This window comes from Tenrec ecaudatus, chromosome 3 (assembly GCF_050624435.1).
Source record: "Tenrec ecaudatus isolate mTenEca1 chromosome 3, mTenEca1.hap1, whole genome shotgun sequence".
Taxonomy (NCBI): domain Eukaryota; kingdom Metazoa; phylum Chordata; class Mammalia; order Afrosoricida; family Tenrecidae; genus Tenrec; species Tenrec ecaudatus.
In genome coordinates, this window is record NC_134532.1 from 101,127,154 (window position 1) to 101,152,030 (window position 24,877).

Here is a 24,877-nt window from a genome sequence, read left to right on the forward strand (position 1 = left end):
AGCGCCATGCTTTTTAGTCCCTAATAAAAGCAAGATACTGACTTGCATTTCACAAACAACTATTCTACGATCCACTCATACATCCCTTCATCTAATACACTATTTACTGAGTGATCTAAATGCTGGGGGTAGAATAACGAATGACAGTCTTTGCCTGTCAGGCATGCGAGAAATACTGACTACAAGCATGTGCCCACGTGCACCTGTAATTCAGACAGTGATGAGCGCCACCAAGAAAAAGAAACCAGAGTAAGCGGACAGAGCGACGGGAAGAGGGGAGCAAAGTGGGAAGTTGGCTAATTTACTGAGAGCCGAGAGAAAAGGCTTGCCTAAGAAGGGGCTATCTGAGCAAGTCTTCAAGTGAAAGGAGAAAGAACCACGGAAGGGCACGGGCAAGGCTGAGCTTTGTGTACATGACGGACTGCAAGAGGTGTCAAATGCAGCAAAGGACTGTTGTTTTACACAGTGCTCTTTTTGCATCTAGCCCATGTTCCAAAGAACCACAAACCTTTTGTTTTCACAGCAAGGTCCTACCTGGTCGAATTGTACTGTCTCTTCCGAAAAGATGAAGCCTTCTTCTTCCGAGACAAAAATGTTCAATTATATGAAAAATTTCCACAGGTTTTTCTATATTGCCGATTTCAGGTTCTTCTGTGATGATTAAGTCAATGTCAACATTAGCATGAATGAAGTCTCCGTCGGTGCTGCGCTTAACAGTCCCTTTGATCCCCATGAGGCAGTGTTCCTAAGTAACAGCAAGAGTGGAGCGGTTAACCTCTCTCTTTCCACCAAGAGTCCGATTTCACGACAGCTTACATTTCTGACGTCCCCAGTTCCAAAACCATCCTCCCTTCGTTGACTCCGGGATATAGTTTTATGGGTAAAACAAAACTGGAATGATTGGCTCTCTGGATGTAAGAAGGTTGCCAGAGAACCTAAGATGAAAAGTATTATTACAATTGGACTGTCAGATTTTAGAACAGAACTGGCAGTCTTTTCTCCATGAACACTTGTAAAGAACTTATTTTTACTGGTTTTGGAAACATGACTCTCCGCCTTGGGATCTTAAAATAATGTCACTTTGGGCTTCGTATAGAACAAATTCAAGGAGACCATTGCCACTGAGTTGATTCTGACTCACACTAACCCTATAGGACAGAGTAGAACTGCCCCGCCCCATAAGGTTTCCGAGGATGTAGTGTTGACAGAGAGACTGCCACAGCTTTCTTCCATGGAGTGGCTGATGGACGGGTTCAAAAGGCCAACCTTTCAGAGGGCAGTGGGTGTGTTCCATTGTACAAGGGTTCCTGGATATAGTGAAAGGGCACATTAAACACAAGTGGGGACTTAAGAGTGCTCAAAACAGAGAGCACTTTCGTCATCTGGCCTCCTTTACTAAATCTACGTCTTTCTGCTAGGAGGAGGCGGGGCAGAATGTGAAACAGATCTGTCATGTGACTCCAGGAGGCACTAAGAACAAAGGTAGTTTAGGTTTCCTTCTGTTATAGATTTTACAGATTGAATTATGGCCCCTAGAAATACCTGCTGTAAATCCTAACTTCTATGTCTAGATAAAGAGGCAGACTTGGCACGGGGCGGGTAGGATGCTGCGGGAACAAACTGTGGACATAGTTTGGAAGTGGGTCATGGGGACAGGCCGGAAGAGGTTTAGTGTGCCTCAGAGTTACAGCCTAGATGTCCTTGGCGAGGCTGTTGCTGAGATTACTAACTTCACAGCTAATGCTGGAGACACTCAGGAGGCAGTGAGGCGAGGAAGGGTCTCTTGTCTGAGAGAGCACATAAGGTGCCAGCAGCAGAGCACGGCTACAAACACAGGCATTAAATGACTTCTGGCAAGGCTTTAAAAGAAAACGATGAACAGATGACTGAACACGAACTTGGCTGACTGAGGAGATTTCTAGGCATGAGCTTCTAACAGCTGCATGGTTTCACCTTGTTACTTAAAGTAAAATGCAAGAGGAAAGAGATGGGCTTAAAAAGGAACCATGCAAAATGAAAAACAGAACTTAAAAGATTTGGAAAATTTTGCTGGACATACTAAAGATATGTGTTCTGATTTTCACCAACAGAGTGGCTACACAATCACTTGTTGGAGAGATCAAGCTTGTGAATGATGGAGCTAACCAACTACCACTTCAGAGAAGCCATCCGTTTAGAGAGAAGAGGAGCGAGAAAGAACACCTGCCTCTTAGAATTCTACAGCAAGGAAATGGGCCAAAGACACTACACCAGTTTGCTCAAGGGGGCAAAACAAAACGCCCATCCCTGGTACAGTTTGCAGATCAGTACAACTGTTGAAAGGGGCACAGAAAGCAGGGGCTTCATGGTTTCAAAGGATAAGACCACAGCCTCCTGGGTTTCAGTAAGAGTAAGAGTATGGGGTGCAGTTAAGTGTAAGAGTATGGGGTGCAGTTAAGGTGTGCCCGAGGGATTGGAGCTGGCACCCAAAGCTCAGTGGGTAGGGCTGTCATGCTCAAGGGACAGAAGAATGTTAACTTTAAGGCCCAGGCTGTGAAGCTGCCATTCAAATAGACTAGGGAAACAGAACTGCCTAGAAACTGTTGCAGCAGAAATGCCATTCTCGAAGCAGAGCTGAAGTGACCGGTCAAGGAGCCTCCACCTAGAAACCTGCGAGCGTGCCAACATCCAGAAAGTGGAGGGCAGGGCCATTATTCAGCTAGTCTCAGAGAACAGAGGATTGCTTTCAAGCCTTGAGAGCTAATTCTACTTGTTCTGCTGAGCTCTGGGCTTGCTAGCTGCTGTTAGCCTATCTTTCCCTACAATGTCTCCCCTGTGCCTGTTTCACCATGAACGTGTGGTCTAGATTTCACAGGTTCGTGGATGAAGAAACATGTCAGCCCAGGCTGGAATAGAGCTGAAGTCTCACTCGCGTTTGACTTAAATGATTCAGAAGATAAGACTTTGGACTTGGAGTTGATTTAAGATTTTGTGATGAAGTGATATAAAAGAAATGAACAAACAAAAGAATCAGAGATGGGAGATGCCAATTCACCTAAAGATCAACCAAAGCATAAGCATATGAGACAAGTTTGCTCCTTCCTCCAGAGCTGATACAGAAAGCCCTCCCTCCCCCAGAGCTGGTGCTCTGCATTTTGACTTCAGACATCTTGAACCGTGAGAAACAAAACTTCTGTCTGTTAAAGTCAACTACTTATGGTGTTTGTTATTGCAGTACTATATAACTAATACAGCCTCAAAAGACTTTTCCATTTCAAGAAAGATTTAATAAGAAATTAAATCTCCCACTTAATGAGACTGAAGGACTGATACTAGCAGAGATAAGTCATGTGAAGAAGACTCTCCGGTCTCCTTGTGCAGGGCCTCAGGGTTACTAAGTAGAAAGAAGGACAAGAGAAGGGAAGGAGAGAGACAAAGGCCTTGAAGTTAGAGCAACTTTTCGGTCTGATTAACATCTCTTCTTTGTGGTCCTAGAGAAAAGGAAAACATGTGGGAGTCAAAGTAACAAAAGCCTTTATCTGACATAGAACTACATAGGGAACTTCAAAGAATCTATGAAAAAAATGGGACTAAAAGATAATGGGTTCCTTCTCTAACTTGGAAGGCAATCCAACATAGTAAATAAAAAATCTTAAAATTAATTCAAATGAATTTCTAAAATAATGACATTCTTACAAGCCAAAGAAAACTGAGAAGTATAATAATGTGAGTAAACAAGAGAAAACAATAAAAACAGAAAATTATAAAGTAAGAACAATACCTTTGTTCGTTGGAAAACAGCCTTTGGGTCTAAAGTTTTAGTCTTCCCAGGATTGTTTTTGTTGGTTTTAATCCAACATATATCTTCACATCTTCTATAACCCCACTTACGTAAACACTAGAAATGAAAGGGGGATAAAAGATTCTGTTTGGGATTCTAAAGTGCAATGAGGCAAGGTAATTTTATTTTAGTTGGTGCAGACACAGAAAAGAAGACATGCTAGTCTTGAAATACACAGCAATTACACAAAATGATAGAAATATTTTGAATAATATGCAGTTAATAAATTAAAAATATATAAAGAGTGCATGATGCTACAATGCTTTAATACTACTGTCTATTATTACCAATAAAGAGGCCAAGTGGTAGTGTGGACCAGATGTTGGCAGCTAATCAGAAGGTCAGGGGTTCAAACCTACCAGCTGCTCCTTGGGAGAAAGCTCAGGCTGTTTGCTCCTATAAAGATTTATGTCTCAGAAACCATGAACAGGGCCACTATGAATTACAAGTGACATGAGGGCAGTGAGTTGTTGTTTTCATCAACAGATGCTAGTTTTACATTTTTAAAATTATTTTAACAGCTCCATTGGAAAAAAAAATCACACATTGTATAAATGTATCACATATCCTCCAATTTACTCATTTAAAATACAGAATTTAATGACTTTATTATATTCACAGAATTGAGCACCCATGATCACAATTAATTTTAAAATATCCCCACTGGCCCTTAAGTAAACCGTTTGGCCATCAGCCCCAACTCCACATTGGCAGCCAACCAATAATCTATTGTTCTGTCTCTGTTCATTTGTCTACTTTGAACCTGTCATATAAATGGAAGCCTACAATATCTGGTCCTTTGTGATTGGCTTTTAAACTATGGTGACACACAACCCTTCTATAATTATTCAACAATTCAAAAATAATAGGTTCTTCAATTTTACATTCTCTGACAAAGCTAACTAATGTTGAAATATTTCTAATTTATAACTTATTTCCAAGTGAAAATAGTCTAATAAAATTTTATTTTAATGTAAGATAGCATCAACTTGAAAAACTTCACAGACACTTATGTATGTATAACTCTTTATTAGAGATAAACTTTATAGGTTAAGACTTTTATCTTCACACAGCTTAGAAGACAGAGTTTTGAATCAAGCTGTAAGTAGGTGATAGATATTAGTAACACACTAATCTCCTTGAAGTGGCATTTTTGACAACATACAGCTAGTTTCAGGGAGTAAAACTATGAATAAAGCATTATACTTACCTTTAGTCAATTTAAGAGCAATGTAGGAAGAAAATACTGCAAAATATTGATGGTGCTCTGAGCTAGTACATGTGATAGTGGAAGATAAATATATGTGCTTTTCAGAAATGTTTTCATTGGTAACATGAGAGACATCTCAAAATGCCAATTTTTGCTTTAAAATCTCAAAAATAGATATTAATGTCTATTCTTATTTCACACTACATGCTCAATATACATCATAAAGACCTCATTTTTGCATGACCTAAAGCACAAATTTACAAAAAGAAAAAAAGTTTCTCATGTAGAAAGTTTCTGTTATTTCTTTTTCCATTAAAATCTGCTTTCATAACAACAGCTCAATAAGAAAATAACAAGAGAACCAATTAAGAAATGGGAAAAAGACATGAACAGACAGTTCACCAAAAATGAAGTACAAAATGGCTAACAAACGCATGAAAAAATGCTCACGATCAGTAGCCATCAGGGAGATGCCAATTAAAACCCAAATGAGATTCTACTTTACACCTATAATGCCAGCACATATGAAAAAAAACAGAAAAAACAAATGCTGGAGAGGCCACTGGAAAACTTCAGGCAATATGGCGATACTTAAAGCAACTGGAAACTGAAATCTCGTATGATCCAGCAACACCACTATTGGAAATATACCCTAAAGGAAGTAAGAGACAAAATACAAGCGGAGGCATGCTCTCCCATGTTCACAGAAGTACAATTCATTCACAATAGTGAGAAACTGGAAGCAGCCCAGATGCCCAACAGGTAAGAATGGATAAAGAAACTATGGTAGATACACAATGGAATACTATGCATCCCTAAAAAACAAGGAAGCACCCCATGCCATGAAAGAACCTGGAAACCATTATGCTGAGTGAAGTAAGTCCATCGCAAAAGGGCAAGTATTATATTGAGTTCACTATCATAAGAAGAACCACCAATTAAACAAATATTAGGAACCAATTCCTGAACAAAAGGAAAAGAGGCTACGTCCCATCCATGAATCATGCATCACTTCCCTTTTGTAAAATCTGCTTTCACACAACTGCATAAGCAGTTTAAGACCAAAAAAACCCAAAACCTTAATTTGCAACCTAATCTGGGGTATGGGAAGAAAATCCAAAAGATAAAGATTTTTAAAAAGGTAAGTATCCATATGCCTGTATTACATGCATTATATAAAAGGGCTTCAAAAAGTTTGTGGAAAAACGGGATTTAAAAAAATGGAATTTTCTCACAAACTTAAAAAAAAACCCATTGTGTTTCTTTCTTCCTAGCTTTTTCTTAGCTTTTCCATAGCTCCTTGGCCAGCTGTAACCAAAAGAATGGAGCTTTCCAAATCGGTCAGTGCTTGTGATAAATGACTGAAACAGTGAGAGTACCCAACTGGCCCTAACCGATGACAGAACAGATGTAGTCATCAATCATACAATTTTATAATACGAACACATTCATTTCAATATACTCCTACTCAATTATTGTCTAATGTTATGTAAACCCTTCTCTCAAAGAGGCTCAAATTAGCATAATTAAAAGAGGTCAGTTGTGTATTACTATGTAACACATTCTAAAAATAGAAGGTATGCAATGAGGATTGAGGAAACTGAAACCCCCAATAGTAACACTACCTTCTTGTGGAAACTCTCACTATCAGCAGCAAAACTGAGACCAAAACGGAAAACTCCTCCATTCGTATTCTTGGACATAACAGCACATTTCATTTTCTGAAGCTCCCTTTAGCCTTCCATTTTGAAATCTAAAATACTTACTGAAAAATTGTTTTCTCATTCAAACAGGTGCTAAGTTACCATGTACACTCGAGTATAAGCTGGCCCAAATATCAGCGAAGGCAACTAATTTTACAAAAAAACCCATTAAAAGTATGCTGAAAAACTCTGCTTATACGCGAGTATATACGGTAATTTTTCAGTCTGAATGGGCTCCCAATGGTTATTCAGGACTGAATCCTATTCTGAACACCTTTTTAGCTGCTCATAATGGGCAAAAAAATGATACTAATTAATGAAGTGCAATTTAGTTTCTCATTTCTAACCTGTACTCTTCCTGAAGTTATAAAAATATTCCTTTTAAAGGAGCTGAGTCTATCTCCAGTGCTAGTTCACTGACTTAGTGGTACTACCTTTCTACTAGCCTCTTCTGAACAGAACTTCTATTTTATTATTGAAGAGGCAAAGGGTAATGACAAAATAATAATTTATAAATTATCAAGGGTTCGTGAGGGAGGGGTGAGCGGGGAGGGAGGAAGATAAATGAGGAGCTGATGCCAGGGGCTAAGTGGAGAACAAATGTTTTGAGAATGATGAGGGCAACGAATGTACAAATGTGCTTGAGACAATCGATGTATGTATGGATTGTGATAAGAGTTGTATGAGCTCCCAATAGGATGATAAAAAAACCCTTATGTTTTCTTTAAAAAAAGAGGCGAAGGGTAAAATGATATACCATATATACTCGAGTATAAGCCAAACCCGAATATCAGCGGAGGCACCTAATTTTACCACAAAAACTGCACTAAAAATGTGCCGAAAAACTCAGCTTATACACAAGCATATACAGTAGATCTAAAAACCATATATGCAACATTTTTTCTTATACATTTAAAAATCCACCTTAGTAAAAAATGCATCAACTTACCACTCTTCCCAGGTCCAATCCCTCCCCAGAACCACACCACAGAAAAATAAACGAACGAGGTGCTGCAATTTCATCAATTTCTAACTTCATGATCTAAAAGAAACAAAGACAATGCTGTACGAAATCTCATTTCCCATTCATCCTAAACTTTATCAGTACTCTCAAAATATATGGTCTTTTAATTAGAAAACATAATAGGAAATCAATTTTATCTTTAAAATTTATTGATTCTAAAGCTGCTTGTTTGTCATATGCAAACAACAGGTACATTTATGTACACATACAGTTCTATAGGTACTTATTCCTAATGTAGCGTTGATAGGAAAACATTTGCAGAATTAGGGAATTTTGTAAAGTACAGTTTAAGAGTTACTTTAATGTAAATACTATACTATGAAAACAAAAACTGACATGCAAAGAATGAAATGAAATGGCCCATAGTTAGGGCCACACAAACATGAAATATTAGTATTTAGTTAGAGATAAATCAATGTGCACAATTTATTAAAATATATAATGAAATCTGTAATATAAAAAACTCGATGTAATCTATAACTTTTGTTTGCCTTGTATGTTAAGTGTGTCACATTTTTAAAGTTCATTAATAATTAAAATTTAAAATTTTGGAAATACCATATTTTCCTATAAAAGATTGCAGACAAAACCATTTTATATAATTTTTTTTCCAGTTCCTTTAAAAGTTAGCAAGCTTCAGAAACCACAGTTCAAACAAGAATTTATTAGTTTCATTTATTACGAATTTTTTTAAACTTCTCTAGTTAACTCCTAAGTATCAGAGGCACACGTTACAGTCATATCATCCCTAATGTATATAGGTTAAAAAAAATCTAATAATACTGAAAATAATCTACACTATATAAAAATAAATCTATATAGCCTTATATTTAAGATTTTTTAAATTGTTCTATTAGGGGCTCATACAAATCTTATCATAATCCATATACACATCAATTGTGTCAAGCACATTTGTATTCATTGCCCTCATCATTCTCAAAGCATTTGCTCTCCACTTAAGCCCCTGGCATCAGGTCCTCATTTCCTCCCACCGCTCCGTCTTCCCTCATTAACCCGATAATTTATAAATGATCGTTTTGTCATATCTTGCCCTGTCCGACATCTCCCTTCATCCACTTTTCTGTTGTCCGTCCCCCAGGGAGGAGGTCACATGTACATCCTTGTCATCGGTTCCCCCTTTCCAACCCACTCTCCCTCCACCTTCCCAATATCGCCACTCACACCACTGGTCCTGAAGGGATCATCCGCCCTGGATTCCCAGTACCTATCTGTACCAGTGTCCATCCTATGGTCTAGCCAGACTTGCAAGGTAGAATGGGATCATGATAGTGTGGGAAGAGGAAGCTTTAGGAACTAGAGGTAAGTTGCATTTTTCATCGTTGCTACATCACACCCTGACTGGCTCATCTCCTCCCCACGACCCTTCCATAAGGGGATGTCCAATTGCCTACAAATGGGCTTGGGTCTGCACTCCACTCACCCTTATTCACAATGATATGATTTTTTCTTCTGATGATGCCTAATACCTGATGCCTTCAAGACTTCGTGATCGCACAGGCTGGTGTGCTTCTTCCACGTGGGCTTTGTTGCTTCTGAGCTAGATGGCCGCTTGTTTACCTTCAAGCCTTTAAGACTCCAGATGCTATATCTTTTGATAGCCGGGCACCATCAACTTTCTTTGCCACATTTGCTTATGCACCCATTTGTCTTCAGCAATCGTATCAGGAAGGTGAGCACCCAATTATATGATTTTTTTTGGTTCTTTGATGCCTGATACCTGATGCCTTCAAGACTTCGTGATCACACAGGCTGGTGTGCTTCTTCCATGTGGGCTTTGTTGCTTCTGAGCTAGATGGCCACTTGTTTACCTTCAAGCATTTAAGACCCCACACGCTATATCTTTTGATAGCTGGGCACCATCAGCTTTCTTCACCACATTTGCTTATGCACCCACTTTGTCTTCAGTGGTTGTTTCGGGAAGGTGAGCATCATAGAATGCCAATTTAATAGAAGAAAGTATTCTTGCATTAAGGGAGTACTTGAGTGGAGGCCCAATGTCCTTCTGCTACCTTAGTACTAAACCTATAAATATATTTACATAGATCAATTTCCCCATCCTCATATATAAATATAATTGCATATGTACATGTCTTTATCTAGACCTCTATAAATGCCCTTTGCCTCCCAGCTCTTTCCTCTATTTCCTTTGACTTTCCTCCTGTCCCACTATCATGCTCAGTCCCAACCAGGGTTTCAGCAATTCTTGGTTACATTAACTTTGATCATGTCCTACCAGGTCTACCACACCCTCCTTACCACTGATTTGGATCACTTGATGTTCCATTGTCCCTGAGTTTGTTAACACTACTACCTTTCCCCCCTACCTTAAGACTTGAGAGCTCTTTATCAATTATTTTCATAGTATAGTAACAATCATTTTTTTCAATGGTACAAATATATATATATATATGAATGCATATATATGCACAAGTTTATATGTGTTATAGCTAAAAATAACAAAGCATACATCAGAAAAAATTAAACAAATTAATTAGTATTTACATTGCATTTAAAATAAATGTTTATGTCCTTAACCAAAACATACTCTTCAAAAATTACTTTGTAAAACCCAAACACTTTATCTTTATCATTTATTATGTCAGCTATAAAGACTCTGTGTAGGTATAGTATCATATAAAGGACGCGCCCAGGTGGCTAAGTGCATTATCTGTTGGGCTGTTAATGGCAAGATCAGTAGTTTGAGTCTATCAGTCTGCCTGGCCTTGTGATTAAAAACCTCTGAAATCATAGAGCGCAAACTACCCCACAGTGTCACTATAAACTGGAATCAACTCTAAGGCAGTAGGTTTGGGTGAGTTATTATATAAAAGGAGGAGTCATGTATGTGTGTAGGGTAGGCACTGACGGGGTTGCTAGCCACAAGGTCGGGAGTTGAAACCCCACCAGCTGCTGTGTGGGAGAAAGCATACACGGATGATGGTAACCCTTACTATTCAGCTGCTAACTACAAGGCTGGCAATTACAACCCATTAGTCACTCCAAAGAAGAAACTCCTGGTGATGTGCTCCCACAAATTTCAGCCTAGCCACCCCATAGGGTTCTCACTACTTTGTCCTCTGTGGTCACAATGCACTGAAACTAAGGCACACAAAAGCATCATAAACAAGGTTGAGTGCTTAGGACTCTAGGTCAGTAAAAAGTTTTCAAAATACCAGTTAGAGCTTAAGTTCACTGAACTGAACTGAGGGATATGCCTATAAAAGTTATTTTATTTCAAAAACCCATAGTTTATTTGTCATATACCTGAAAAATGGAAGCACTTGTACCTTCACTGTGAAACCGCAGACTGGCTATCAAATCACAGTTCAGCTGAACTACCAAACAAAGCCGAGAATCCTTTCTTTCCAAACTTCTCTCTCGTTAGTCAGTCTCCATACAGTAATTTGATCGGGCTATTCACTGGATTAAAACTTTTCAACGACTCTAATGCCTCCCGGGTAAAAGGCTAAGCTTCTAAAATGACGTAATAAGTGGTTCCAATCTACCGCATAGACTCAAGTATAAGCCAACCGAAATATCAGCCAAGGCACCTAATTTTACCACAAAACGGCATTAAAAATGTGCGGAGAAACTCGGCTTCTACGTGAGTAAATACTGTGTGTTCCAACAGCAATATGGGCTATACCTTCCACATACCACAAACCAAGCAACTTTCCTCTTTTTACCCTCCATGCTTTCTGCTACCTGCATGGCTGGCAGTTCAAATCTACCAGCTGCGCTAGGAGAAAGCTGAGGTTGTCTGCTCCCATATAAAGATTTAGTCTTGGAAACTCTAGCAGGCGTCCTGAAACTACGGCCCGCGGGCCACATGCGGTCTGCTGAGGACATTTATCCGGCCCGCCGGGTGTTTTTGCCCCTTTGTTTTTTACTTCAAAATAAGACAAGGGCAGTGTGCATAGGAATTTGTTCATAGCTTTTTAATCTATAGTCCGGCCCTCCAACGGGTCTGAGCGACAGTGAACTGGCCCCCGGTTTAAAAAGTTTGAGGACCCCTGCTTATAGTCACCATGGGTCTGAGTCCACCTAATAGTGGGTCCAGTTGTGGTTTTCTGCTCTTGCTGTTCTTTCTATTTATAGTATACCCCCCCCACCTTTCTTCATGAGAAAAATTCCAACTAATCTATTTCTACTATGTAGTTCACATGTCACCTGATCTATATTCATATGTCCTATCTCCCAAGGCTTAGTCAATGGTTCTCCCCACCTTCTAACTTTCTCTGTTATAAACCAACAAAATCAAAATGTAATCATTAGTGAAGATCAATGTTAGTCTCGTTAAACTGTGTGCTCCTTAAGGGTAATTATCAAGTTTTACTTCAGTTTGAATTCCTAGTACACTGCCAGTACATAGTGGTTTCTCAACAGAAACCACTGGCTAATCTTGTTACTGATTGCTACAGTATTTTATGTAACTAAAGCCATTAGCTTACACAATATTATTTAGGAAAATATAACTGTATCACAATAATAACATTTTACTGAAATCATGTATACGTGCATCCTTTTAATCCACTATACTGTAAGCTTCTTGAAGAACAGGGATCCTGTTATATATCATTATACTCTGACTTTTACCGAATCTAACAAAATACAAAATGAGTTACAAATCATTCTGTTCGTAGACTTTTCTAGCTAATATCCAAAGAATGTAAGGCAGAGAGTAGGAGTCTTCAGTCTACTCACTGTCTGTTCAATTTTTGCAATGTAAGAGACTCAACAGAAATATCTCTCAATGTACCTTGAAGACTTAGTCACAGTATAGATTAGAAATCATTATTTATAAACTACCAAATAGGGATATTTGTAATTCCATTTTCCAATCCAACAAAGAGCATTTAAAAATCAATAATTCATGATAATATAGAAAGTTTAATCATACATCATCCCAAGTCCAGCATTTTTCATTAGCAGTGATTCCTGTTTCTCTGTAATATTCTTCTAAAGGGGGCTCCAGGAGAATCACATCAAATTTGGGCGTTAGTTCTCTGATGTCAAAAGCTTCTATATCTGCTTGTAAGTACCTATTTGATTCAAATATTAAAAACAAATAAGAGATATTCAAATCCCTGCTAGACAATAATGAAACAAACTACTTAATGTTCATTAACCCCATTTACAAGGTAGTAATGAGGTAACTACTAAATGCCTATTTTAATGGAGTGTTGTCTTTCTTCTGTACAAAATAGACGGTAAGCCATTTCTAGGAATTACACTGCAACGTAAAACCATATTCCACACAACATTCAAAATATAGACCTCTAATTTTTACACTCTAAGATTTAAAATCCTCCCTCTAAAAAACAATTTCCAACTATGGAGTGGAGCTCTGCTAGAGGGGCCAACCGTGTGAGCCCGCCACCTGCTCCACAGCAGACAGAGGGGGCTGTCTGCTCCTGCAGGGCGCGACAGGGCCAGAAATCCTCCATGCTCGAGCCCATGCGACCACTGTCCCATGGAAATCAGCGTGGCACCAGCGAGTCGGGAGGAAATATGGCATGCATTTTGTTATTAGGCTGTTCATTAGTAAAATGGTTTCTTTCAATTGGCTTAGCTAGCTGCCCAATATAAATTACCATAGGCTCTTAGAGAAAGGCTCATCATTTCATAGTCTAAAATATTAAGAATATTTGTCACTTACACTGAGATCAAATTTGTTTTTCTTTTGTTTTCTTATTCACGTAAACTGTATAAGTTTTCCACATTAAACAAATTACTTATTGAAAAGAAAATTATATCTAAGATATTTTTTTAGTTATCAGGAATAGAACAGACATGCATAACTTTTTAAGAAGAAAGCATTATTTAAAGATACTAAGAAAACTATCCATAAAGCTGTCAATATTGAAAGAGTATTTATTATGTATTCAAAATTATAGCTTTGAATTAACATATTTTATTACAAAGAAGCAGAAAATTCTTATCTTCTATAGGCATTGACATGTTTTTTAAAAAGAATGTTATAAGAAGATGGGTTTTTTGTTGTTGTTTTTTTTAAGGAATCCCCCGAGGGGGTGCACCGTTCCCGGAGGTACTGCAATACCAGGTCGATGCGTGGAGTGGACGGAGCAAGCTCCTATTCCAACTCCCTGCTCCAAAAATCCATTTAATATATTGTCCTCGGATAGAGGACATATCAGATATTAAACTGATAAGAACAGATACTACACTTGATCTTAGCCAAAAGGCCGAGAAGCGATAATAAGATGTTTTAAACAACACGAGAAACAAAAATAAATCAGTAAAAACACTCACATAGGAGGGGTGTTGGATTTAGCTATTAACTCATCTTTCAGCCGAATGAGCTCCCTCAGTTTAGGGTATTCTTCAAATCTGTCAGCTAAACCTGAGGAAAATATCAAGGAATTAAAAGGTTATGAGCACTCTCTACAAAACAACATACATTACATTTTATTCTCATTTACTTTTTAAAGGCAATTCTGAGTGTTTACAAACACTTCATACTTGATCACCCTGCAGGTAAAAATCCACACATTCTAAATCTATATTCTCTATCTCGCACATTTATTAACTGGATGTTTGCAGATGTGTGCTCTCACTCTGAGTGGTGGTGCCCCATCGGCAGAAGAATGCACCCACAACGTCAGGGCGTGCGTGTCATTAAGGCAGACTCCGCTGTGCGCAGTAGCTTTGCCCTGTCGTGTTCTGAATACGTGCCACCCCGACAGGCTTGTCTTCTGGCGTCTTATCACACAGTGTTCTGCTGCTATCCATTACGGTCTCACTGGCCAATTATTAGAAGCAGATTTCTGGCCCTTCTCCCTCAAATGAGGGAAAAATAGCTGCAAACATCCATTAATAATCCGAACACAGAAGTATGAAGTCTATGACTCTAGGAAAACTGGAAGCTGCCAGAATGGAACGGAACACTTCGCAACAGACATCTTAGACCTAAGTGAGCTAAAAGGGTTTGATATCGGCTATTCTGAATCAGACAGTCATACAGCCCACCGGGCCAGGAGAATACGCTGAAAAGGAATCCCATTGCAGTCACAGTCAAAGCGAACACTTCAAGATCTATCCTGAGCTACACGTTGTAATAAAGTGACAACTATCCATTTAATGTGAGTACTATTTTCACATTTCCGTACCAATCACTAATGCCAAAGATGAAACCCCTCAAGACTTTCACCAAGTCTGATTGCAAAATTGTTTATACATGCAAGTAGGATGTATTGACAATTACTGATAACTGGAGCACAAAAGTTGGAAACAGAAGGATCATTAGTTGGAAAGCAGGGATTTTGTGATTGAACACCATATAGATCACATGATATATGTTGAAAGATCAATGATCTAATCGATGAAAAGATCTTTTTTTCAACTACATAAAAGATGTGAAGTCAACTACATGTGTGGAAGAGATGATGAAGAAGATTAATATCTTCAGTCAGAAAAAAAATGCTTAGGCCTAACTGAGGAACTGATAGTTTTTGGTTCTCGTCAACTTCTTTTGATTGTCTTTACGTTCAACTTGCTCCTATGCAAGTTCAAGTTGAACCTAAAGACAATCAAAAGAAGTCCACGAGAATTTTTCTTTGAGCATTTCCTATCTGGCTTCAGAGACCACCTCAAAAATAGATTTCATTCAGTAAACACTAAAGACCAAAAGCCAAATAAGTATTGGGATGACATTAAGAACACCCATACAGGAAAAAATAAAAGGTCATTAAGGAGACGGGGAAAAAATGGTTGAAATGGGTATCAGAGGACTCTGAAGCCTGTTCTTAAATGTAGAGTAGCTAACAAGAATGGAGATGATGATGAAGTAAAAGCTGAAGAGAAGATTGTGAGGACTCAAGAAGGCAAAGTACTTTAATGAAAGTGCAAAGATCTGAAATCAGATAAATAAAAGCCTAAACACTGCATTTCTCAAGATAAAAGAACTGAAAGAAAAAAAAGTCAAGTCTCAAGTTACAATATTCAAGACTTCCAAAGGCAACTGATGCATGAAGAATCAGAAGAAGGAAGGAATACACAAAGTCACTGTACCAAAAATAATTGGTCAGTATTCAACCATTTTAGGAGCATCAACTGTAATGAAAACCAAAGTCCAACCTGTACTGAAGAGAGTGGCAAACAGCAAGGCTCAGAGAAGCTGTGGAATACAAATGGAGGTATTGTACATAAATGGATGCAACACTGGCGACACCACTCATCTAGGCCAAGAGACCTATCCATCCAACTGGAAGAGATCTGTGTTTGTGCCCATTCTGAACAGCACAGAAGTCAGTATCACATGCAAGTAAAAGTCTGCCAAAAATAACTCAAAAATGGTCAGAGCGGTATCTAGCCAGAGAACTGACAAACGTTCAACTGAAATCCAGAGGGCATGGAACGAGGGCCATCGTTGCTGACATCAGATGGATCTCGACAGAAAGAAACTACCAGAAGGCTGTTTACCTGTTGTACTGATTATGCAAAGGCATCGACTGTGTGGAGCATCCCAAATTATGGACAGCATTGTAAAGACTAGGAGTCCCAGAACACTTCATTAGGAACCTGTACATAGACATAATGAGGGGACAGCGAGTGGTTTGAAATCAGGAAAGGCGTGCACCAGGATCATACCCTTTCACCCTATTTATTTATTCAAATGGCAAGCTCCGCAACAATCCGATGCTGGAGAAGCAGCATGAGGTAAACTCACAGACTCACTGCCATCAAGTTGAGCATGACTTACAGCCACCCTATAGGACAGAGTAGAACTGCCTTTGTGAGTTTCCAAGACTACAACTCTTTATGGAAGTAGAAAGAATCATCTTTCTTCCTCGGAATAACTGATGGTTTTGAACTACTAACCTTGAGGTGTAACCCACTACACACCATAAGGGCTCTTAGCATTATGAGTAAAGGAGGCTGATTTGTAACCGGAAATATGCATGACACAAATTTGCTTACTGAAAGAGAAAAGGACTTTTTTTAAAAAAATCATTTTATTGGGGCTCTTACAGCTCTTACCACAATCCATACATACATCCATTGTGTCAAGCACATTTGTACATGTTGCCATCAACCTATTCAAAACATTTTTTTACTTGAGCCCTTGGTATCAGCTCATCCCCAGCCCCTTCCCCACCCTCCCTCCCTCATGAACCCTTGACAGTTTATAAATTATTTTTTTCATGGCTTACAGTGACCACTGTCCCCCTTCACCCACTTTTCTGTTGTCCGTTCCCCTGAAGGGGGTTATATGTCGAAGATTGTGATCAGTTCTCTCTTTCACCCCTACTTTCCCCTTGCTCTCTTGGTATCTCTACTCTCACTATTGGTCCTGTGGCGTTTATTTGTCCTGGATTCTCTGTGTTGTGAGCTCTTATTTGTACCAGTGTACATGCTCTGGTCTAGCCAGATTTGTAAGATAGATTGGGGTCATAAAAGAGGGAGGGAAGAAGCATTAAAAAAACTATGTTTTGTTGGTGCTATACTGAACCCTGACTGGCTGTCTCTTCCTTGTAACCCTTCCGTAAGGGGATGTCCAATTGTCTACAGATGGGCTTTGGGTCTCCACTTCGCCCTCCCCCTCATTCACATCGTTATGATTTTTTTGTTCTGGGTGTTTGATTCCCTATACCTGATCCCATAGATACTTCATGATCAGGCTGGTATGCATCTTCCATGTGGGCTTTGTTGCTTCGCAACTAGATGGCTGCTTATTTACCTTCAAGCCTTTAAGACTCCAGACGCTCTTTTTTTTGCTATATCATTTTATTAGGAGCTCATACAACTCTCACCACAATCCATACATACATCAATTGTGTAAAGCACATTTGTACATTCATTGCTCTCATCATTCTCAAAACATTTGCTCTCCAACTAAGCCCCTGGCATCAGCTAATTCTCCCCTCCCTCCACGCTACCCCCTCCCTCATGAACCCTTGATAATTTATAAATTATTATTTTGTCATATCTTGCCCTGTCCAACATCCCCCTTCACCCACTTTTCTGTTGTCCGTCCCCCAGGGAGGAGGTCCCATGTAGATCCTTGTAATCGGTTCCCCGTTTCCAACCTACCCTCCCTCCACCCTCCCAGTATTGGGATCATGATAGTGGGGGGAGCGGGGAAGAGTAAGGGTAAGAAGCATTTAGGAACTAGAGGAAAGTTATATTTTTCATCGTTGCTACATCGCACCTTGACTGCCTCATCTCCTCCCCGAGACCCTTCGGTAAGGGGATTTCCAGTGGCCTACAAATGGGCTTTGCGTCTCCACTCCGCACTCCCTCCCGCTCATTCACAACGATATGATTTTTTTGTTCTGATGATACCTGATCCCTTCGACGAACCTCATGATTGCACAGGCTGCTGTGCTTCTTCCATGTGGGCTTTGTTGCTTCTGAGCCAGACGGCTGCTTGTTTACCTTCAAGTCTTTAAGACCTCAGGTGTTATAACTTTTGATAGCTGGGCACCATCAGCTTTCTTCGCCACATTTGCTTATGCACCCCATTTTTCTTCAGCGATCATATCAGGGAGGTGAGCACTCAATGATATGATTTTTTGTTCTTTGATGCCTGATGACTGATCCCTTCGGCACCTCGTGATCACGCAGGCTGGTGTGCTTCTTCCAATGTGGGCTTTGTTGCTTCTGAGTTAGATGGCCGCTTGCTTACCTTCAAGCCTTTAAGACCCAAACGCTGTATCTTTTGATAGCCGGGCACCATCAGCTTTTTTCACCACCTTTTCTTCTGCACCCATTTTGTCTTCAGCAATCGGGTCAGGGAAGGTGAGCATCACAAAATGGTGGGTTATTAGAACAAATTGTTCTTGCATTGAGGGAGTGCTTGAGTCGAGGCCCAATGTCCGTCTGCTACCTGAATACTTAACATATAAATATATGTACACAGATCTATTTCCCTATCATTATATATGTATTTACATATATACATGCCTGTATTTACATCTCTATAAATGTCCTTTGCCTCCTAGTTCTTTCCTCTATTTTGAAAAGGACTTTTTAAGGCCTTGCAGATAAAGACCAAGGACTAGTCTTCACTATGGATTATAACTCAATGTAAAGAGAATAAAAAATTCTCACAACTGGACCAAAAGACAACAAACAAACAAGACAACAAACATTGTAAATGGAGAAAAAAGTGAAGCTACCAAGGATTGCATTTTCTTTGGATCCACAATCAATGCTTATATTAGCAGTCATCAAAAAATCAAAATGATGCACTGCTGTCGCTAATCTCTAGTACAAACCTCACTAAAAGTCCTTAAAAAGTAAAGATGTAGCTTTAAGGACATGTTTCTGACCCAAGCCAGGGTATTTTAAATCCCTTCATATGCAATGCATGGGCATGTTGGATAATACAGACTGCAGAATTGATGCCTTTGAATCATGAAGCTGGTGAAAAATATCACTAACTATGCCATGGACAGCTAGAAGAATGAACACATTTATGTCTTGGAAGAAATGCAGCCAGAATGTTCCTTGGAGGTGAGTAGGGCAAGACTACTTCATGTTCTGTGGTCACGCTACCAGGAGAAACCAGTCGCTAGAGAAGGATATTATGCTCAGTAGCGGATTAGCAAAAAATATGAAGACTACATTGACATAGTAGCTATACCAATGATCTCAAACAAATGTGAATAGTTTTAGAGATCTTATAGCTGTACATTATTATATCGCAACTATGCAATATATTCCCCGTTTAGGATCTTGAGAAAAATCTAAGTCCCACGAATGTAAACAAACAAACAAAACCTAATGTCCTCAAATCAGTTCTGACTCATACCGACCCCTATAGGAAGAATAAAATTGTTCCCTCGGATTTCCAGGGCTATAAATCTTTATGGAACTTCTGATCTGGAAGTTAAAGTCTAATGCACAACCAATTATGTCACCAGGGCTCCTCACAAATCCTACAAAGGATACTGAAGACAGGAGACTCATTTTTCTCCATGTCTTAAAAAAAACAACATATTTTGAATCTTTACACCTCGGATGAGATTCTATGTAAAACTGCACAGTGCCAGTTTAAGTAACAGTTAAGTATGGAAGTATCAAAGATCCCAAACAGTTATTACTGGGCTTTCATTCCCTGTGCAGGAAACATAGTCATAAAAACAAATGTTATATAAGCTTCATTTAAAAACTAAAATATATCAATAATCTTAATTTCAAAGAGTAATAATGAAAGATCTTCGAAAGCCATCTCACTTTGTTGGAGATGAAATTTCAAATAAACCATATTTTAAGATTTTGTTATAGTCAGGCCTCAATCACAACAGAGTCAGTTCTTAATTATCTATTAAATAGAAAGTGCTTTTCCTCAATGTGTAATAATTCGGTACACATAGGCATACCTCAGAGATAATGTGGATTCAGTTGCAAAACACTGCAGTAAACTGAACATTGCACTAAAACAAGTCACAAGGATTTCTTGGTTTCTCAATGCATAAAACAGTTTTTTTGGCTTTTTAAAGCTAAAAGTTATGCTTACACTATGTTGCAGTCTACTGACGGAGCCCTGGTGGCACTATGGGTTGGGCTTTGGACTGTTAACTGCAAGGTGAGTGGTTCAAACCCATCAGTCACTGCACAGGAGAAAGATAAAGGCTATCTCTTCCTGTAACAATTCCATCTAAAATCACTTTGAGTTGGAATTGACTTGATAGCAATGGGTTTTTGGTAGTCTATTATTTGTACAAAATAGCATTATGAAAAAGTCTGAAATATGCTATAGAAACACAATGTGTTTTAAACCAATCACTTTTGAAATATAAAAACAGAATGCACAGAGGGAAACATAAATGAGGAAAGATATTATGTGGAGATTACAAAGGAACAAAGTAGAAGAAGCTGAGATATAGATTTTCCCCAGGGGACAGAAAGAACTTTCAGGTAAAACTATCAGCCTGACTTCAGGCTAGCCTTCCTAAACTGAGAGAAAGAAAAAAAAATTGATTTTTTAAAAAAGCCACTCACTTGTGGTATTTGTTAAAGCAGCGCTAGCAATCTAATGCAAGTGTCTACACTGAACAGAAAGCTGGTTACAAGAGGCAAAGACCTGACACCATTGAAGGCCTATGCACGCTGATCTCCGCCGAAGCACGCTCACTGTCATGGACACCATGCCAGCTCACAGCGACCCGAGAGGTCACAGCAGAATTGCCCTTTGTTTTACAAGACTATAAATCTTTCTGGGAATAGAAAGCCTTACCATACTCTGGGGGTTTCAAACTGCTGACCTTGTTGTTAGCAGTCTAATGAGTAATTCTCTATGCCACCAAGACTCCCACACATGCTGGCAGGAGTATAAAGTAGTGCAGCTGCTTGGCTAACAATGCGGCAGATTCTCAAAAACTTAAACAGAGAGTTATCACATGACTGAACAAGTCAACTCCTTGATATACTGTATTTTTGTATATAACTCATATAGTATGCATAAAAGGGTAATGTGGAGGTGGGCAAGCAGTTTTCAGAAAATCACATAATTCATGTTATTTGCATAGAATACAGCATACGCAACAGACACTCAGAGACCCATATAAAATCCTGTCTGTGAATGCTCACAACAATGTTGTTCCTAACAGCCAAAAGATAGAAAAAATCCTAATGAATGTTCATTAAGAGATGAATGGATCAACAAAATGTAATATATACATACAATAGAGTAGGATTCAGCAATAAAAAGAAATCAAGTCCTGACACACAAGTGGAATTGATGATGCTTGAAATCATTAAGCTAAATGAAAGAAGCCAATCAGAAAAGGCCACATACTGTGTAATTTCATTTATATAAAATGTCCAGAGAAGGGAGACTAATGAAAGGTTACAGTGTTTCTTTAGAAGAGATGAAAAACTACTGACAACAGAGTGAAATACTGTGAAAACAAAACAAAACATACTTATTCATAACTTCCAATGGGTGAACTGTATGGTATAAATCTCAAAAACTTTTCTTAAAACCCACTGCCATCAAGTTGATCATAACTTATAGCTATAGATAGATAGATATTATAATATATATTATATATATACGTTTAAAGGCTAATCATAGGACCCAACGGAAGCAAAGGATGTGAAAAGAAGAAAAAGCAAGAAGGGCAGGGGAGAAGGGAGAAGAGGAGGAAAACAACAGAAGCGGGACATCTGGACAGGAGTGCTGGCGGCACAGCAGTGAAACAGGCAGCGCCTCACAGAAGATGGGCGGTTGGAGCCCATCCAGCAGCTCCAGAGGAGACAAGCCCGGCAATCTGCCCTGTGTAGAGTCCAGCCCCAAGCAGGGCAGGTCTGTTCTGACTAGGCCCACTGTGAGTTAAAAAGGACTCAATGACACCCAGCAGTCAACAGCGCATCACCAGCAGCGGTCCATGGAAGACAAAGGTGTACTGTAGGTAAGTACTGAGAACAGAAAGGGGATGCCAAGTGAGAGATGCAATTTTATTAGTGGTGTCTAGAAATGAATGAACTGCACACACATCATTAAAGAGTATACTACAATCTCAGGAAACAGGACATACCTACATCCCGGATAAAGTTCTGAGGTCGATGTCCAGTGTCTACAAAATGCTGACAGTAATCATTATGAGGATTTAAGCTTTGTGTCCCCTAAAAAAAGTCAAAATTAACAAAATGCAAAGTGGATTAACCCCATCCTTTAAAAAATTTTATTATGAGGTCATACAAAATATAAACAAATCAATTGATTTTTTAAATTAGTATTATTTAAAACACCAGAACAAAACTTTAAGTGTAATACTTCAGGAACTACAGATGTTAAAAAGCCATTATCTCAACCTAAAATGTCAACACAAAAGAAAATTCCACGAGTAAATTCCAAGTGATCATTATTTTATAATAATGATCCATAAAAACTTGAAAAACTCTCTAAAGGTTGATTTTTAAATATTTTCAGGCACAAAGCTAAAATATAAAGAGTTACAAGATTTGGAAATGACTTGTTTACCTTAAGAAAAGTACTAGAATCTTTATAAATCTCTTCCTCATATGGCAGATTCTCCTCCTCCTGTTGCACTTCTAGTTCATCCTGGGGAGGGGGAATCAAATAATCAATGGATCTAGGGAAAATATTTTTCAGATTTTGACATCTAAATCAGGACTCAGCGTAAGCATTTTATTTCCCTAGTATATAATAAATGTTTCAAATCACTATTAAAAGTCAAATACTGAACTCTTTACTTTTTAATCTATCATTAGATCTCACTGGTTAATTATATGTATTGCTTATGTATCTTCAGAAATAGTTCCCTGAAATTAATTTTTGGTTGACTAAGTTGTCTAAAGTTATGTCACATATGATACCACAAATATCAGAATTTATCTCTAATCATGAAAGAGAATGACCACTAAGGGGCAATTTTATTCTAGATAAATCTCTATTAGAATTGCTGCTAAAATTAAAAAATATTGTTAGCATATCAGTAATTTCACATAGTTCAATGAAACAATTATATATAAATTATACACTAGTTCATACTAAAATGTAAAACACACACAAGACAGTATTGAGGTTTTATATCCAAAGGATTTAAATTTCCTCAAGATTTATTAATACCATGCATTCTGTCCTTTAGTAAATGTACAATTAACTTGAAAATATGGAGCTAGATTTTTTCTTTCTAGCTAAGTCTTTTCAGTCTGCAATTCTAAGTACAGAAGTTGGGTAGCTACTTGGCCTCCTCCTTCAACAATGATTCGACATGTTGTCCAGTCCATGAAGTCTCAAAATTTCAAATCGTAACACGAGATAACAGAACTCTAAAAGACAGTATTTTAATCTCTTTTAAATTTGACTTGATTGCCCATCGAACATTTCTGAGGCATTTACCTCCACATATTCTTGAAGAATATCATTACCTAGTGATTATTAGGCATTATGTTAAGTGTTACAAACAAGCAACCTAATTTATTTCATACAACTTTTAATTTAGGACGAGGAAACTAATAGTGAGTGAAAGTTCTAACTGGTAGGATATACATTATGATCATTATTTTAACACATTTTAAAATTCAGCCTTCCCTTAGCTTTGTTTTCTTGAAGGATTTGTGATGGTAAGGAATTATTTTTGCTTGTCTATAAAATAGCTTCATTCTCTACTTGCCTTGTATTCTTCCATTTTGTCTTCATCGGTCTCTCCTTCATCTAGACACTTACGTTTTGCATTTGGAGCAGAGGTATCATAGGAAGCTCTGAAAATTACAATGTATATATCACTCACGGTATGCAAGAAGTACATAAGTATATATCTTATATATAATATTTATTTTTTTAACAATTTATTGGGACTCATACAATTCTTATCACAGTTCATACAGATACATACATCAATTGTATAAAGCACATCTGTACAGTCTTTGCCCTAATCATTTTTTTCTCTTTTCTTTTTTTACATTTTATTAGGGGCTCATACAACTCTTATCACAATCCATACATATACATACATCAATTGTATAAAGCACATCCACACATTCCCTGCCCCAATCATTCTCAAGGCATTTGCTCTCCACTTAAGCCCCTTGCATCAGGTCCTCTTTTTTTTTCCCCTCCCTCCCCTTTCCCCCTATATAATATTTCTTAATAATAGAAGGAAAAGTTTTAAATTTTTTGTTGTCTTTGGGTGCTGTTGAGTCAGTTTTTGATTACTAAGTATCTATTCACTCACTTTATACACCATCAAGAAAGTCACAGTTCTTATATTCATAATTCTGCATTTTATTTTTAGGGAGAAAGCTACTAGAGGACAAAAGCAATTGTTCACGGGGTATACCGTAACAAGAAACTTCTACATTACACAGCAACTGAATCTCACTCTACAGTCATGATAAAAAGTAACTAGAACATACTAAGTCTCGGGTTGGAAACAACATACTATTAAGCTTTGACTTAGGAGCAACAAACAACAATGTACTTGCCCTTCCATGTTCTATAAAACTATTCTCGTTTTGATAAAGACTGAATCACTCCTGACACTCAATTGCTACATGTGCAACTTTCAACCCACTGAAAAGGCTCTGAGGCTAAATGAGAACCACATGTGCATGTTGCACTCTCCCTGCAAATCTGACAGCAAGGCATCCAGTGGAACCCATCT

The 24,877-nt window shown here is 38.4% G+C and overlaps 1 protein-coding gene and 1 non-coding gene across 4 annotated transcripts in view; both read right to left on the reverse strand.

Moving 5' to 3' along the window:
- Positions 1-24,877, reverse strand: part of METTL14 (methyltransferase 14, N6-adenosine-methyltransferase non-catalytic subunit) — a 41,400-nt gene that overhangs the window by 10,603 nt on the left and 5,920 nt on the right. For 2 of the 3 annotated variants that reach the window (XM_075543879.1, XM_075543881.1), the window contains exons 3-10: positions 23,888-23,975; positions 22,732-22,812; positions 22,286-22,373; positions 14,052-14,142; positions 12,679-12,820; positions 7,683-7,775; positions 3,761-3,877; positions 535-745 (exon numbers count right to left, since the gene is read on the reverse strand). In XM_075543879.1, coding sequence (XP_075399994.1) covers positions 535-745; positions 3,761-3,877; positions 7,683-7,775; positions 12,679-12,820; positions 14,052-14,142; positions 22,286-22,373; positions 22,732-22,812; positions 23,888-23,975 — 911 coding nt within the window. The remainder of the gene's footprint in view (positions 1-534; positions 746-3,760; positions 3,878-7,682; positions 7,776-12,678; positions 12,821-14,051; positions 14,143-22,285; positions 22,374-22,731; positions 22,813-23,887; positions 23,976-24,877) is intronic. The other variant, XM_075543880.1, reaches the window with a different exon arrangement.
- Positions 13,806-13,996, reverse strand: LOC142443870 (U2 spliceosomal RNA). The gene has a single exon (XR_012783598.1). It is a non-coding gene; the product is annotated as a U2 spliceosomal RNA (small nuclear RNA).